Source organism: Panthera leo, chromosome C2 (genome assembly GCF_018350215.1).
Source record: "Panthera leo isolate Ple1 chromosome C2, P.leo_Ple1_pat1.1, whole genome shotgun sequence".
Lineage (NCBI taxonomy): Eukaryota > Metazoa > Chordata > Mammalia > Carnivora > Felidae > Panthera > Panthera leo.
This window is the reverse complement of record NC_056687.1, coordinates 65,854,416-65,872,687: the sequence shown is the minus strand read 5'-3', so window position 1 is coordinate 65,872,687 and position 18,272 is coordinate 65,854,416. Positions and strand designations below refer to the sequence as shown.

At 39.6% G+C, this 18,272-nt stretch overlaps 2 protein-coding genes across 3 annotated transcripts in view; both read left to right on the top strand.

Annotated features, from left to right (window-relative positions):
- LRRC58 (leucine rich repeat containing 58) overlaps positions 1-17,283 on the top strand; it is a 106,344-nt gene extending 89,061 nt beyond the window's left edge. Inside the window, exon 5 of one of the 2 annotated variants that reach the window (XM_042954975.1) lies at positions 17,190-17,283. In XM_042954975.1, coding sequence (XP_042810909.1) covers positions 17,190-17,283 — 94 coding nt within the window. The remainder of the gene's footprint in view (positions 1-17,189) is intronic. The other variant, XM_042954978.1, reaches the window with a different exon arrangement.
- A 290-nt stretch (positions 17,284-17,573) lies between these two features.
- Positions 17,574-18,272, top strand: part of GPR156 (G protein-coupled receptor 156) — a 68,280-nt gene continuing 67,581 nt past the window's right edge. The window contains exons 1-2 of the mRNA XM_042954973.1: positions 17,574-17,666; positions 17,938-18,074. Of these exons, the coding sequence (XP_042810907.1) occupies positions 17,574-17,666; positions 17,938-18,074 (230 nt within the window). The remainder of the gene's footprint in view (positions 17,667-17,937; positions 18,075-18,272) is intronic.

Here is an 18,272-nt window from a genome sequence, read left to right as displayed (position 1 = left end):
TTGTCTATTTGGGTCATCTCCCTTTTCTTTTTGAGAAGCCTGGCTAGAGGTTTATCAACTTTGTTTATTTTTTCAAAAAACCAACTCTTGGTTTCATTGATCTGCTCTACAGTTTTTTTTAGATTCTATATTGTTTATTTCTGCTCTGATCTTTATTATTTCTCTTCTTCTGCTGGGTTTAGGCTGTCTTTGCTGTTCTGCTTCTATTTCCTTTAGGTGTGCTGTTAGATTTTGTATTTGGGATTTTTCTTGTTTCTTGAGATAAGCCTGGATTGCAATGTATTTTCCTCTCAGGACTGCCTTTGCTGCATCCCAAAGCGTTTGGATTGTCATATTTTCATTTTCATTTGTTTCCATGTATTTTTTAATTTCTTCTCTAATTGCCTGGTTGACCCACTCATTCGTTAGTAGGGTGTTCTTTAACCTCCATGCTTTTGGAGGTTTTCCAGACTTTTTCCTGTGGTTGATTTCAAGCTTCATAGCATTGTGGTCTGAAAGTATGCATGGTATGATCTCAATTCTTGTATACTTATGAAGGGCTGTTTTATGACCCAGTATGTGATCTATCTTGGAGAATGTTCCATGTGCACTCGAGAAGAAAGTATATTCTGTTGCTTTGGGATGCAGAGTTCTCAATATATCTGTCAAGTCCATCTGATCCAATGTATCATTCAGGGCCCTTGTTTCTTTATTGACCATGTGTCTAGATGACCTATCCATTTCTGTAAGCGGGGTGTTAAAGTCCCCTGCAATTACCACATTCTTATCAATAAGGTTGCTTGTGTTTGTGAGTAATTGTTTTATATATTTGGGGGCTCCCGTATTCGGCGCATAGACATTTATAATTGTTAGCTCTTCCTGATGGATAGACCCTGTGATTATTATATAATGCCCTTCTTCATCTCTTGTTACAGCCTTTAATTTAAAGTCTAGTTTGTCTGATATAAGTATGGCTACTCCACCTTTCTTTTGACTTCCAGTAGCATGATAAATAGTTCTCCATCCCCTCACTTTCAATCTGAAGGTGTCATCAGGTCTAAATTTGAGTCTCTTGTAGACAGCAAATAGATGGGTCTTGCTTTTTTATCCATTCTGATACCCTATGTCTTTTGGTTGGCACATTTAGTCCATTTACGTTCGGTGTTATTATAGAAAGATATGGGTTTAGAGTCATTGTGATGTCTGTAGGTTTCATGCTTGTAGCGATGTCTCTAGTACTTTGTCTCACAGGATCCCCCTTAGGATCTCTTGTAGGGCTGGTTTAGTGGTGACAAATTCCTTCAGTTTTTGTTTGTTTGGGAAGACCTTTGTCTCTCTTTCTATTCTAAATGACAGATTTGCTGGATAGAGGATTCTTGGCTGCATATTTTTTTCTGTTCATCACATTGAAGATTTCCTGCCATTCCTTTCTCGCCTGCCAAGTTTCAGTAGAGAGATCCGTCACAAGTCTTATCGGTCTCCCTTTATATGTTAGAGCACATTTATCCCTAGCTGCTTTCAGAATTTTCTCTTTATCCTTGTATTTTGCCAGTTTCACTATGATATGTCATGCAGAAGATCGATTCAAGTTATGTCTGAAGGGAGTTCTCTGTGCCTCTTGGATTTCAATGCCTTTTTCCTTCCCCAGATCAGGGAAGTTCTCAGCTATTATTTCTTCAAGTACACCTTCAGCACCTTTCCCTCTCTCTTCTTCCTCTGGGATACCAATTATGCGTAGATTATTTCTCTTCAGTGCATCACTTAGTTCTCTAATTTTCCCCTCATACTCCTGTATTTTTTTATCTCTCTTTTTCTCAGTTTCTTCTTTTTCCATAATTTTATCTTCTAGTTCCCCTATTCTCTCCTCTGCCTCTTCAATCCGAGCCATGGTTGTCTCCATTTTATTTTGCTGCTCATTGATAGCATTTTTTAGCTACTCCTGGCTGTTCCTTAGTCCCTTGATCTCTGTAGCAATAGATTCTCTGCTGTCCTCTATACTGTTTTCTAGCCCAGCGATTAATTTTATGACTATTATTCTAAATTCACTTTCTGTTGTATTGTTTAAATCCTTTTTGATTAGTTCGTTAGCTGTCGTTATTTCCTGGATGGTTTTTTGAGGGGAATTCTTCCATTTCCTCATTTTGGATAGTCCCTGGAGTGGTGCGGGACTGTGGGGCACTTCCCCTGTGCTGTCTTGAATAACTTCCGTTGGTGGGCGGGGCCGCAGTCAGACCTGATGTCTGCCCCCAGCCCACTGCTGGGGTCACAGTCAGACTGATGTGTGCCTTCTCTTCCCCTCTCCTAGGGGCGGGATTCACTGTGGGGTGGCGTGGCCTGTCTGGGCTACTTGCACACTGCTAGGCTTGTGGTGCTGGGGATCTGGCATATTAGCTGGGGTGAATCGGCAAGGTGCACAGGGGCGGGAGGGGCAGGCTCAGCTCCCTTTTCCTTCAGAGATCCGCTTCAGGAGGAGCCCTGAGGCACTGGGAGGGAGTCAGAGGCACTGGGAGGGAGGCACTGGGAGGGATGGATCCTCAGAAGCACAGCGTTGGGTATTTGCATGGTGCAGGCAAGTTCCCTGACAGGAACTGGTTCCCTTTCGGATTTTGGCTGGGGGATGGGCAAGGGAGATGGCGCTGTCGAGCGCCTTTGTTCCCCGCCAAGCTGAGCTCTGTCGTCCAGAGCTCAACAACTCTCCCTCCCATTGTTCTCCAGCCTTCCCGCTCTCCATGCAGAGCTGTTAACTTATAATCTCCCAGATGTTAAGTCCCGCTTGCTGTCAGAACACACTCTGTCCGGCCCCTCCGCTTTCGCAAGCCAGACTCGGGGCCTCTGCTTGGCGGGCGGGCCGCCCCTCCACCCCAGCTCCCTCCCGCCAGTCCGTGGAGCGCGCACTGCCTCTCCGCCCTTCCTACCCTCTTCCGTGGGCCTCTCGTCTATGCTTGGCTCCAGAGAATCCGTTATGCTAGTGTTCTAGAGGCTTTGTGGGTTATTTAAGTAGGTGTAGTGGAATCTAAGTGATCAGCAGGACGCGGTGAGCCCAGCGTCCTCCTACGCCACCATCTTCTCCCCAAAGTACTTTGAATAATGTATCTGTTTGCTCACATTGTGTAGAAACATCCCTATTACTCCAACTGCCTCTTCCCCTGCTTTTTATTTTATTTTTATTTTTTAAATGTTTATTTATGAGAGAGAGAAAGAGACAGAGAGACTGAGCATGAGTGGGGAAAGGACAGAGAGAGAGGAAGACACAGAACCAGAAACAGGCTCCAGGCTCTGAGCTGTCAGTACAAAGCTCCATATAGGGTTTGAACTCATGAAGCATGAGATCATGACCTGAGCTGAAGGGGGACACTTAACCAACTGAGCCACCCAGGTGCCCGTCTTCCTCTGCCTTTTTTTTTTTTTAATTTTTTTTTTAACGTTTATTTATTTTTGAGACAGAGAGAGACAGAGCATGAATGGGGGAGGTTCAGAGAGAGAGGGAGACACAGAATCTGAAACGGGCTCCAGGCTCTGAGCTGTCAGCACAGAGCCCGACGTGGGGCTCGAACTCACGGACCATGAGATCATGACCTGAGCCGAAGTCGGACGCTTAACCGACTGAGCCACCCAGGCGCCCCTCCTCTGCTTTTAATATACAACATGTAGTGGGATGAAAAATAAGAGGCAAGGAAACAGGACAAAGGGAAAATAGATAAAGGGTAATAAAATAAGCCAGAGATACCTAACATTGAATAGTTGTTATAAGTGAGCCACACATTTGGTTCCATGCTTCACAGAGGCCAAAAGAGAGAGATACATGCTATGCATGACATAAAAATGTTCCAGAAAAGGGTTAACTTTTCCTAGTATTTGAGAGGAAGATAAATTTACACTATATGTCCTTATGGAAGAGCCACTAAGTCAGTGTTGTAGACTACACCATCAACAATATCTTATTAATACTTACAATGCTAAGTGAATTCATTCATTAAATAAGCATTTACTGAGTACCTACTATGTGCCATGTATGTTTCAGTGCATTACAGTTGCTGTTCTTTCTAGTGCTCAAATTATCCTGTCATTGGTCAGGGGGAACCAGCTGACTCCTGTGTCCTTTTGACATGATGCTATAGTCTCTAATACTTTTTTACTTTCTAGTATGACAAGATGTCCCAGACTGATCTTGTATATTTCCATCTCCATAACTTAAATTGGCTATTTCACTAAAGAAATCTGATTCCTTTTTAGTGAGTGGTTTTAGAGACCACAGTCTGGGCACTCAGAGTATATTATTGTTGGGTTGTAATTACTCCCAAGCCTCCATTAACAGACTAAAAAATATGACTATTTTATAAAGGAGAATCAATTCTAAGTTCATACTGGTATTTCTAATTTAAATTTAAGTAAAAAGGTATTTACTTAACTTATTTTTTATGTGAATCTCTTTTCTCTCACTTTGAAAATTTTAGTTCCCAATAACATAGCCATAATTAATTATTTCCTTTACCTAATAGATACTTATGTGTATATATGTGTATATATGTATGTGTACCCATCCAAATAAGAGGAATATTACCCATTTGATGCATTTTAATATTTCTTTGTGGGTGTTTTTTGTCCTTCGGAAGAATAATCAAATTACTGTTACTTAAATTCTTTCTGTGGTTATACCATCAACTTGATATAGGTAGATTAATTTATTTCAATTTGTATTTAATTTTTAGAGATTGATTTTATTTATGATTTAATTTTGTTTTGAAATTAAGTAAAATATTTACATGGTTTCAGAGACCAAACTATAAACAATGAGAGGTCTGTTTTACCTCCCTGTCATCTCCCCCTTGGTCTTTTCCTCCCCTTATAGGTAAAGCTTTTGGTCTTTCATTGTTTTTTTGAAAATAATCCAATGACCTATGTGGATTTCATCTCCTTTCTTACATAAAAGGCAGCACACTATATATGTTTTGCTGCATCTTGCTTTTTTTTTTTTTTTTTTAACATTCTGTCCAGGAAATCATAGCAGTATATAGATACTTTCTCATCCTTTTTAAAAAATTTAGATATTCCTTATTTTTAAAAACTAAGTATTATTATACAAAAGCAATAGATTGATTTTTCTCAGGAGGTGAGGGTGCTGCTGGGTGGAAGAAGGGGTCTGGAAAGAATATGCCAAGGTGTTAGTACTTAATTCTGGGTGTTTAACATTTTCTTTCTTGTACGTTTCTGAGTTTTAAAAATATCTATGAATTTAAAAACAATTTTAAATACAACTGCATACCAAAGCAGCAAAAGAAAACTCTCAGGAATCACTAAAATATGAACATCTAATGGAATTAGATCAAAGAGGGAAAGTTCATGGGTCACCTGGGTAGCTCAGTAGGTTAAGCACTGGACTTCAGCTCAGGCCATGATCTCACGGTTTGTGGGTTTGAGCCCTGTGTTGGCCTCTGTGTGGACAGCTCAGAGCCTAGAGCCTGCTTCTGTCTCCCCCTCTCTCTGCCCTCCCCCACTTGTGCCCTGTCTCTCTCTGTCTCAAAAATAAAAGTAAACATTAAAAATTAAAAATTAAAAAAAAAAAACAAAGAGGGAAGGTTCAGGAGAGGATGTACATGAGAAGGTTCTATAGATGGTGGAGCTGGGCCTGAACAGAGAGCTCTAAATACTCTAGAAGGGTTACCTGACATGTGAGAAATTGCTGATGAAAAAGGAAGAACCAAATCCTCCCCAAATTTTGTTTGCTTAACTGACCATTGTCAGATGACACTGAATATTTCCTGTAAGAACAGGAGAGAGATTAATGTAGAGAGGTGTCATAATTTTCAGTATGGAATTAACCTTTCATATTTTATATTTACATGGCCAAACTTGGCAACCTCATTTACAATTGCTTCATTCCCGGGGCGGGGGGGAGGAGTTCATATAGTGGATATACTTATCCACTATCCAAAGCATATTCAGATTTGCTTGCCTTGTCCCTCAAAAATAGCTAGATGATTATCAAATCATTCTGAACACCCAGAAAATTGATCTGAGGACTGAGAGAACAATGTGCACAACTAGAGGGAGAAAAGAGGCCGCATCATGGAAGGTAGGAGGTAATGTGATTTGGGGGAGAAAAGAATTGCAGGTGCTGTGGAGGGGAGGGAACCCTGATCACGGAAAGAGGAGAGAAGAGTGAGAGTGTGTGTGAGAGAGAGAGAAAGAAAGAGAGAAAGAAAGCAGCATGCAGAGGATTGCACAAGGAAAACACTTCCCGAAGACCCTTGACTGGGAAAATGGGAGGAGCTGATTATCAAAAGTTTACAAGCAGCTGAACTGAAAGTCTGAAGTTTTAGAAGTTGGCACCATTACCAGGGTCAAGCCTGGCAGGCATAACTGTGCTCCTGTAGAAAAGGAGGGCTGAGGTCTTGGAGCAGACAGCATGGTCTGAGGATCCCCTGGGTTTCACTGGAAGAGAAAGTTTCCCTTCCTGAAGTGCATTTTGGAGAGTCAGCACTGCTTCTAAAGGTACAAAAGAGACTGTGGGTGCCATTGAGCTGCCCTGTTCATTAGCATACCTGCTGAGGGCAGCTAACCTGGATGCCAGCTTTTTGCTACAGTTTTCCATAAAATCTAAGCCCCTGCATGGTTGTGTGACTGCTTTTTTGGGACAAACTAGTACCAGCCACAGCACAACAAGACCCTGCCCCAGAGGATCAGTGCAGGTCCACATTGGCTGGATCTCTAAAAATCGGAGTTTTGAAACCCAGTTACATGTAGCCTGAGATAAAACATAGGAACACTGCACCACTGATAGCATGGACAAGACACGGTGAAGGCAGGGACCTGATAGAAGCCTGGAACACAAGAGGATAGATTGTTTGCTCTTCTGTGAGGGCTTTCTGGGCAGCAAAGGGCACAGACTCCCCTCTCCGGGGAAGAGACTGGGTCAACACCATTTTTCACTCCTCCCATTAGCACGAAGGACTTCAGCAAAGTGGCACAGCACACAGAGTGGAGGCTTGAGCTGCTTAATCCAAAACCTACCCCCTTGCATTCTGCAGGTGCCTTTTTGGTCAGGGCGGGGGGCAATAGCACAAGCAGGGCAGGGGCAGAGAGAGGGGGACAGAGAATCCAAAGTGGGCTCTGTGCTGACAGCAGCAAGCTGATGTGGGGCTTGAACTCGCAAACTGCAAGATCATGACCTGAGCTGAAGTTGGACGCTCAACTGTGAGCCACCCAGGTGCCCCTGCAGGTGCCTTTTTTTAATAGGGCAAGTGTGATTAGAGCTAGAGCAGCAGTATCCCCTCCCGTAGAAGACCAGCACAAACAGCTCTCCCCACGCACCAGGTCTACTGGTCATAGAGTGCTGCGGAGCTTCAGCCCTAGTGATGAAAATAGGACCAGCCACAGGCTTTCCTAACACATAAAAGGTAGAGACCTAGACAAAATGCCAAGATGGAGGAATTAAACCCAAAAGAAAGAACAAGAAGAGGTCACAGCCAGGGAGCTAATCAAAGCAGATATAAGTAAAATGCCTGAACCAAAATTTAAAACAACTATCATAAGGATACTAGCTGGGCTTGAGAAAATAGAAGAAACCAGAGAGACCCTTACCACAGAGATAAAAAACCTAAAAATTAGTCAGGCCCAAATAAAAAATGCTGTTACTGAGATGCAAAACTGACTGGATGTAATAACCACAGGATGAAAGAAGCAGAGGAATGAATAAATGGTATAGAAGATAAAATTGTGGAAAATAATGAAGCTGAAAGGGGAGGGAAAGAAAAATACCAAATCACAAATATATATTTAGGGAACTCAGTGACTCCATAGAGCATAATAACATTCATATCATAGGAGCCCCAGAAGAGAAGAGAGGGAAAAGGGGCAGAAGGTTTATTTGAGCAGATTATAGCTGAAAACTACCCTAATCTGGGGAAAGAATCAGACATCCAAATCCAGGAGACACAGAGAACTCTCATCAAAATCAACAAGAGCCAGCCAACACTAAGACATATTATGGTAAAATTTGAAAATACAGAAATTAGGGAAAGAATCCTGCAAACTGCAAGGGAAAAGCAGTCCCTAAGAGCAGATCTCTCCACAGAAACCTAGCAGGCCAGAAGGGAGTGGCATAATACATTCAACAAGCTGAATGGGGAAAATATGCAGCCAAGAATACTTTGTCCAGTAAGGCAGTCATTCAGAATAGAAGGAGCGATAAAGAGTTTCTCAGACAAACAAAAATTAAAGGAGTTTATGACCACTAAACCAGCTCTGCTGGTTAGAAATATTAAAGGGAACTCTTTGAGTGGAAAAGAAAGACCAAAAGCAACAAAAACTAGAAAGGAACAGAGACCATCTCCAAAACACCAACTCTATAGGTAACACAATGGCACTAAATTCATATCTTTCAATAATCAATATGAATGTAAATGGACTAAATTCTCCAATCAAAAGACATAGTGTATCAGAATGGATCAAAAAAAAAAAACAACCCACAAGACCCATCTACATGTTGCCTACAAGAGATTCATTTTAGACATAAAGATACCTCCAAAGTGAAAGTGAGGGAATGGAGAACCATCTAATGGTTGCCAAAAGAAAGCCAGAGTAGCCATACTTCTGTCAGACAAACTAGATTTTAGAACAAAGACTGTAACAAGAGATGAGGAAGGGCATTATATCAGGGTGCCAGGATGGCTCAGTATGTTAAGCTTCCAACTTAATTTCAGCTCAGGTCATGATCTCATGGGTTCGTGAGTTAAGCGCCACACTAGGTTCCACACTGATGGTGTGGAGCCTGCTTAGGATTCTGTCTCCATTTCTCTCTGCTCCTCCCCTGCTCATTCTCTCTCTCTCTCTCAAAAATAAATAAATAAACTTAAAACAAAAGAAGGGCATTATATCATAATTAAGGGGTCTATCCAACAAGATCAAACAATTGTAAATATTTATGCCCCCAACTTAAAACACCCAAATATATAAATCAATTACTAACAAACATAAAGAAACTCACTGATAGTAATACAATACTAGGAGACTTTAACACACCACTTGCAGGAATGGACAGATCATCTAAGCAGAAAATCAATAATGAAACAATAGTTTTGAACAACATACTGGACCAGATGGCCTTAACAAGTATATTCAGGACATTCATCCTAAAGCAGCAGAATGCATATTCTTTTCAAGTGCACCGGAACATTCTACAGAATAGATCCATACTGGGTCACAAATTAGGCCTCAGCAAATACAAAAAGATTGAGATCATACCATGCATATTTTCAGACCACAACACCACGAAACTTGAGGTCAGCTATAAGGAAAAATTTGGAAAGACCACATACACATGGAGGTTAAAGAATATTCTATTAAAGAATGAAGGAAATTAAAGAAGAAATTAAAAAGTACATGTAGGCAAATGAAAATGAAAACACAGTAGCCCAAAACCTTTGGAATGCAGTGATGGCAGTCCTAAGACAGAAGCATATTGCAATACAGGCCTACCTCAAGAAGCAAGAAAGGTCTCAAATATACAACCTAACCTTACACCTAATGGAGCTCCAAAAGGAACAACAAATAAAGCCTAAAGCCAGCAGAAGAAGGGAAATAATAAAGACTAAAATGGAAATAACTGATACAGAAACAAACAAAAAATGGGTGCCTGTGTGGCTCAGTTGGTTGAGCATCCAACTCTTGATCTCAGTTCAGGTTTGATCTCAGCATTGTAAGTTTGAGCCCCACATGGGGCTCCACACTGGGCATGAGACCTACTTAAAAAATAAAGTTAATATAATAATAATAATCAACAATAGAAAAAAAAAACACAGTAGAACAGATCACTGAAACTAAGTGCTGGTTCTTTGAAAGAATTAATAAAATTGATAACACCCTAGCCAAACCTATCAATAGAAAAGAGAAAGGACCCAAATAAATAAAATCACCAATGAAAAGTGGTAACAATCACAACCAACAACTCAGAAATACAAACAATTATAAGAGAATATTATGAACAATTATCTGCCAACAAACTGGGCAATCTAGAAGAAATGGATAAATTCCTAGAAACATGCCAACTACCAAAACTGAAACAGGAAGAAATAGGAAATTTGAATAGACCCATAACCAGCAAAGAAACTAAAACAGTAATCAAAAATCTCCCAGCAAACAGGGCCAAATGGCTTCCCAGGAGAATTCTACCAGACATTGAAAGAAGAGTTAATACCTATTGTTCTCAAACCCTTCCAAAAAATAGAAATGGAAAGAAACTTCCATACTCATTCTACAAGGCCAACAATACCTTGATTCCAAAACCAGCAAAGACTCCACTAAAAAGGAAAATTACAAGCCAATATCCCTGATGAACATGGATGCAAAAATTCTCAACAGGATACTGGCAGATCGAATCCAACAATACATTAAAATAATTATTCACCACAATCAAGTGGGATTTATTTCTGGGTTGCTGGGGTGGTTCAGTATTCTCAATCAAAGTGATACACCACATTAATAAAAGAAAGGATCAGAACCATATGATACTCTTGATGGATACAGAAAAATCATTTGACAAAATATAGCATCCATTCTTGATAAAAGCCTTCAACAAAGTAGGGATAGAGGGAACATACCTCCACATCATAAAAGTCATATACAAAAGACCCACAGCTAATATCTTCCTCAATGGGGAAAAACTGGGAGCTTTTCTTCTATGGTCAAAAACAAGACAGGGATATCCACTCTCACCATTGTTATTTAACATAGTACTGGAATCCTAGCCTCAGCAGACAACAAAAAGAAATAAAAGGTATCCAAATCAGCAAGGAAGAAGCAAAACTTCCACTATTTGCAGATGACGTGATACTCTATGTAGAAAACCCAAAAGACTCCACAAAAAAAATCACTAGAACTGATACACAAATTCATCAAAGTTGCAGGGTGTAAAATCAATGTACAGAAATGCATTGCATTGCTATACACCAATATATACCAATAATGAAGCAGCAGAAAGAGAAATCAAATCATTGATCTCCTTTACAACTGCACCCCAAAAAAAGACACTAAATAGCCAAAGCAGTCTTGAAAAAAACAAAACAAAGCTGGAGACTTCACAATTCTGGACTTCAAGCTATATTACAAAGCTATATTACAAAGCTATAGTCATGAAGGCAGTGTGGTACTGGTACAAAAAACACATAGATCAATGGAGCAGAATAGAAAACCTGGAAATGGATCCACAACTATATGGTCAACTAATCTTTGACAAAGCAAGAAAGAATATCCAATGAAAAAGACAATCTCTTTAACAAATGGTGCTGAGAAAACCGGACAGCAACATGCAGAAGAATGAAACTAGACCACTGTCTTATACCATACACAAAACCAAATTCAAAATGAATGAAAAACCTAAATGTGAGACAGGAAACCATCAAAATCCTAGAGGAGAACAGAGCCAGGAACCTCTTTGACCTTGGCCATAGCAACTTCTCAGTAGACACTTCTCCTGAGGCAAGGGAAACAAAAGCAAAAATGAACTATTGGCACTTCATCGAGATAAAAAGCTTCTGCAGAGTGAAGGAAACAATCAACAAAACTGAAAGGTAGCCTATGGAATGGGATAAGATATTTGTAAATGACATATTGGATAAAGGGTTAATATCCAAAATCTATAAAGAACTTATGAAATTCAGCACCCAAAAAACATATAATTTGGTTAAGAAATGGGCAGAAGACATGAATAGACACCTTTCCAAAGAAGACATCCAGATGGCCAGCAGACACATGAAAAGATGCTCAACATCACTCATCACCAAGGAAATACAAATCAAAACCACAATGAGATTCACCTCACTCCTGTCAGATGGGTAAAATAACAACACAGGAAACAACAGATGTTGGTGAGGATGTGGAGAAAAGGGAACCCTCTTACATTGTTTGTGGGAATGCAAACTGGGGCAGCCACTGTGGAAAATAGTATGGAGGTTCCTCAAAAAGTTAAAAATAGAGCTACCCTATGACCCAGCAATTGCACTACTAGATGGCTACCCAAGAGATACAAAAACACTGAATTGGGGGCGCCTGGGTGGCTCAGTCACTTAAGCGTCTGACTTTAGCTCAGGTCACGATCTCACGGCTCATGGGTTTGAGCCCCGCATTGGGCTTTGTGCTGATAGCTCAGAGCCTGGAGCCTGCTTCAGATTCTGTGTCTCCCTCTCTTTCTGCCCCTACGCCTCTCACGCTCTGTCTCTCTCTCTCAAAAATAAATAAACTTAAATTTTTTTTTTAATTATGATAAGGCTTATCAAAAAATACTGAAGTGGCAAGTACACCCTGATGTCTATACCAACATTATCAACAATAGCTAAATTATGGAAAGAGCCCACATGTCCACTGGACGAATGGATAAAGAAGAGGTGGTATATATACACAAGGGAATATTACCCAGCCATCAAAAGGACAGAAATCTGGAGGTACCTGGGTGGCTCAGTTGGTTGAGCATTCAACTTTGGCTCAGGTCATGATCTCACGATTCCTGGGTTCAAACCCTGCCTCCGGCTCTGTGCTGACAGCGCATAGTCTGCTTGGGATTCTGTCTCCTTCTTTCTCTATCCTTCCCTGATTTGTGCTTTCTCTGCCTCAAAATAAATAAATAAACTTAAAAAAAATAAAATCTTGCCATTTTCAATGACATGGATGGAACTAGAATGTATTATGCTAAACAATTTTCTTTATCTCACAAATAACTGTCTTTATTTTACCTTTTCAGTGAAACACCTTGTCACTGGGTATTGTATTCTGGGTTCACTTTATTTTTCTTTTATTACTTTAAGATGTCCTTCAGTTCTCTTCTGATTTACATAATTTCATATGACAAATCTGTTTTAAGTCTTACTGTTATTCCTCTGTACATAATCTGGCTGCATATTAGATTTTATCTTTATTGCCAGTTTTCAGTAATTTCATTATAAGGTGCATTAGTATGTGTATGTGTGTTTTAATGTTTATTCTGCTTTATTTTGGTTGAGTTTCTTGGATCTCTAGGTATATACTTATCATCAAATGTGAAAAAATTTTGATTATTATTTCTTTCAAATATTTTTTTTTTCTGTTCTCCTTCCCTTTATCCCCTGGAATCCAATTACATGTATATTAGGCCACTTCCTATTCCATACGTCACTGAGGCTGTGTCCATTTGTATTAATTGCTTTTCACTCTGTGCTTCATTTTGGATAATTTGTATTGCTTTGCTTTTAAGTTAAGCAACGTTTTGTTTTTGTAGTGACTAATCTATTATATTTTTAATTTCAGAATTATATTTTTATTTCTATAATTCTATTTGGGCCTTTTCTATATTGTTGATTTCTCTCCTCATTTTGTTTATGTTATGTTTTGCATCTTTGATGATATAATAGTTGTTTTAAGGTCCTTGTGGGCTAATAATATCATTTCTGTATTTGTTTTTATTGATTTTTTTAAATGTATGGTTACAGGTCATACTTTTTTTGCTTCTTTGCATGTATGGTGATTTAGTATTGGATGATGGACATTTGAATTTTATGTTTTTGAGTGATAGATCTTGTATTCCTTTAAAGGGAATTGGGTTGTGTTCTGGAATGCAGTTCACTTTTTTGTGCATCAATTTGATCCTTTTGAAGCTTTCTTTTAAGCATTATTAGGGCAGGTCCTCCCAAAAGACTAGACTAGAGCTCAATAGTACCTAGAGTAGAGTAGCTTCTAGTAGTAGTCGCTTCTAGTAGTGGTAGACTAGTTCCACTACTAAGATATGACCTTACTGAGGATTCTATTGAATGTCATATATTATGAGGTTTCTCCATTCTGGTTGGTGGGAACACAAAGTATTCCCAACTCTGTGTGAGCTCCTAGAGTTGTTAAGCTACTGCCTAGCAGTGGTTATGTCTTCCATTTCAAGTGGTTTCCTCTCATTCATGCCTAGTTCGGTACTCAGAAAAAGACTGAGGACATACCTGCAGATTTCCAAAGCCCTCTCTCTCTTTGTGTCTCCATCTTCGTTCCTCTGCCTTAACAAATTCTATCTGCCTTGACCTCCCCAAACTCCAATCTATTCTCCTTACATAAGCAGGACCTAGGCTCTATTTGGGTTTCCTTCCTTAGGATGTGGCCTGGAAACTGCCTCCAGGCAGTAACTTAGGGCCAATTATAATCATTGAAATAATATTTTTTATATTCCGTTTTATATATGTCAGTCAATTGTAGGGTTCACCTCATTTGTTTTCCATAGTTCTATGATATCTGCTATCCAGTGTCTAAAAAGAACAGTTTCATATATTTTGTCTAGTTTTAAAACTGTTTACAGTAGGAAGGCAATTCCTGTAGCAGTTAATTCTTCATGAACAGAAGCAGAAGTCCTACCAACTGCAAAACAACTTTTCAAAAGACAGTAGTTGTAGAACTAGTTTTTCAATAGCCAGAAATAATGTGTAGAAGAATAGGAGAGATTTTATGAAAAGATATGGTACCATTCAGTGTAATGAACCTATAAAAGACTTATACTTGGTAACAGTGTAGCTAACGCAATGTCTGTTTTTCTGATCCTAATCATTGGGCAGGACTCTGTAATCTGTCAAATAAACTGTAAGCCCCACCATGCATGGTCTTGGATTTGCTACTGTCTGTGACCTAGACAATTTACCTCTAAAGACTTTGTGTGGGGGGTGGTGCTCTTGGAGGAGCCTGGCAGATCTTTCTCTTTGTCCCTTAGATCCTGTATCTGTCTTGTCAAATCACTCACCATTACCCTGTTTGACACACTATTCCCCACCCAGTTTCCCACTCAACTGTTTTTGAAATCATTCAACTCTCCTCTCAGTGACTAAGCCATTCACTGTTTCACCAGCTCCTCATGTGTGAATCTCTGAATGTGTGCTAACATTGGAGTTGAATGCTTGCCCCGTGACAGAGCCCAGTATCATGGTATATAAAGTTCCTACACTGGATATCCATGGATTGAATGGGGGCCTAGCATTCAAAGTTCCATGCCAGTGAGTTCAGTCTGTCCAAGGGAACCAAAGGGGAATTTATCCCCTAGGAAATTTATATTCAGATGGACTACCCCGTCATGTTCACAGACTCTCCCAAAGATGATATAAGCTTAACATTGTTAGCACTTCTAGGATCCACAATGTTGACCAGGGTTTAACTTTAGCGTTATTGGCATTTGGAGAAGGATAATTTTTTGTCGTTTGGACTATATTATGAATTGTGGGATATGTAGCAGAAACCCTGGCCTCTACCTACTAGATGTCAGTAGTTCCGTCTTCTCAGTTTGGACAACCATAATGTCTCCAGACATTGTCAGATATCCTCTGGAAGTGCAAAATTGCTTCAGTTGAGAACTACTGGCATAGAGACACTATTGTGTGCCATACTCCAGGGAGCTTCTGGAAGTGAAGCTCAGGGAACTAAACATGAAGAAACTCACCAGGCCATTTGGTGTCTTCTTGGGAGAGGCCTGTTTAGAGAGTTTGCCCCATGCAGGGTATACACTAGGTAGACATTGACCTTGGAATGTAAACTCCTGTGTTCAAGTGCTGCCTCTGCAGGTTCTTTACTCTTCAATTTCCTTATTTAAAAATGAGGTATGGTGTGTTTACCTCACATGGCACTGTTGTGGTAAGAACAAATGAGGTTATACACACACACACACACACACACACACACGCTGATGTGTACTTCTATAGACGTAGGATACACATAGACTTAATAATGGTTCAAATATAAATGTGTTTATTTGCCAGTATTGTTAAAAGGGCAATATGTGAAAAATAAATCTTTCAGTCCACCAGATATATAGTCCTCCCTGTGACTTACAATATTACTCTATGCTAGAAGACACATAGAGTATGTCTAACTTTAAAAAGAGGAAAAGGAAATAGTTTTTTCAGCAATAAAATTTTAACCAAATTATGATGCAAATAGCCATGTTTTTATATTTAGTTCTTAATTTTGCATTCAGTAAACTGACAGTCTGTACAAGAATTTAAATGTCTTGATAGGAGAAGTAGCTTTTAGTTCTCTTGGGATTTCATTGTGATGAACCTGGTAAATAATTCAGGAACATATGAGAGGCCAGTGAATGGGTGGCACCTGGTGCTATATTGTTCATGCCTAAGCATGCAGAATCCAAAGATGGCATTCTACACCTGTCACATTGTTCTGGCTTAAATACAAGTCCTATACTCAGTGGCTATTGAAATAATAATAATTGATTTTTTTTCCTGTTCCAATTTTCCTCCACAATAAAAGAAAACTGTAGTAAGCTGTTTCAGAAACACAAAGCAAAAGTGGCACCCTTTTTTAAATTCCCACTGGTAAAATTTCTAATCTGTTTTCGCTATCAAGGGGTAGATTGCTTTAAAGAATTAGGGACTTGTCTACCTTTTCTTCTGAGGCTAATTTGAGCCTTCCTGCATTTCTGCTTTTGTTCTGTAAATTGAGCTTCTTTTCAGATCACAGTATTCATATTGCAGGCATCTTCTAAGAGAAATAACACCATCCTCTGGCCACTGATTTACTCTGTGGGAATTCCTACGACTCCTCAGTTTCTCTCCCTATTACCTGAATAGGCTCTCCCACTTCTAATAGTCTAATAGTTTTAAAACAAACAAACAAAAAAAAAACTCTTGGCAAAAGGCTTGTGTATTGTTCTGAGACCCCAGCTGCCTGGATATATAGAATGTTCCTCCACTCACTAAGTGAACAAGAACTCCAGCGACTGAAAGACATTTCATGCAGACAGCATGGGGCACCTGAGTCCACTGCCACTCAGGATCAGACACAGCTTAAGCCATCAGCTGCGTGGAAAAATCTTGGAAGGGCAGGGGATTTCCTAGTAGGGAAAAAAAGGAAGATGAGCCTCACATGTTTAAATTAAAGTTATTATAGTGCTGAGCCAAATAAAGGATCTGAAAAGAGACTGTAGAATTTTATATCTATAAATTGTTAGATGACCTTTGTCTTTGTTTTTGAAGTGTTTTTATTATAGAAGCTTAAAAATATATTTATTTAAATATATACTAAACCTTTGTTATACATGATAAAATACCTATATAAAATAAAAATATAACTATAATTAAAATGTATAAAATAATATTCTTAAACTTCTATAATAAACCATTTATATATATTTACATATAATATATTTATAATTTGTATTATATATTTGTTTTTATATATGTAATACATAAATATTTGTTTGTTAACAGGTTTAATTGGCTTCCTTTCCTTCTGGACCTGTGTGAGAGTACTTGGAGCAGTGACTGCCATCTGGTGGCAAGCCAGAATCATCACTTTGTGTAATCTAATGGTTACCAAGATGCCCACTCTTGCCTCACATGGTATGCACTGGCATCAGGGCACAAAGAGAGCCTGGAAGGTGTCTGATGAACGAGCCTAGTGAAATAGCCTTTTACTTCCACCTGAATGGGTTGTTTTCATCCCAGATTCTGAGCCAAGAGCCAGCTCCAAAATGGTGCCTCTGAAGAAAAGATTTGAATTGTTTTTGTGTTTTAGTCTAAGATCTGCTGGTTACCCACCAGCAGATAACCAAGACTGTGAATAAGCACACACCAAAAGGGGCATGTGATGTCATGGAGCCTGAAATAAACTGCTCCGAATTGTGTGACAGTTTTCCTGGCCAGGAGCTGGATCGGAGTCCTCTTCATGATCTCTGCAGGACAATTGTAAGTGAGCAGCCATGAGGTATCAGGGCTGTTCGATATACATGTTGTTGTTGTTGTTGTTGTTGTTGTTGTTGTTGTTGTTGTTAGTGGTGGTGGTGCAGTGGTAGTGGTGATGAGGAGGAGGAGGAGGAGGAGGAGGGGGAGGTGGAACAGAAGGAGGAAATGCTTATGCAGGACATGTATTTCCTGGCTTTGGGGATGATGGGACAGTTTGTGTTTGGTCTGTAAAAGAGCCTTCATTCCTAACACCTTCTCTTTATTCTGTTCTCAGACCTCTTCCCATTATAGCAGTAAGACCATTTCCTCATTATCTCCTGTTCTCTTGGGTGTTGTTTGGACCTTTCTCAGCTGTGGACTTCTTTTGATAGTCTTCTTTCTTGGCTTCACAATTCGCTGCAGGAATAACAGGTAAGCAGCCCCATACCTAGTTTCTCATCCCCCATAGCCTGAATCGTGAAACCCAGAGGGTCGGTATCATTTTGGCATTGTGAGCTGCTAGGTGGTATCAGCAAAGTTTATCTCCTACTGTGGCATTAAGCTATCTGAAAAGTTCCCCTGAAATCATCCTGGCCTTGCAGTATAATTTCCTCTTGAAGAGAAAGATCT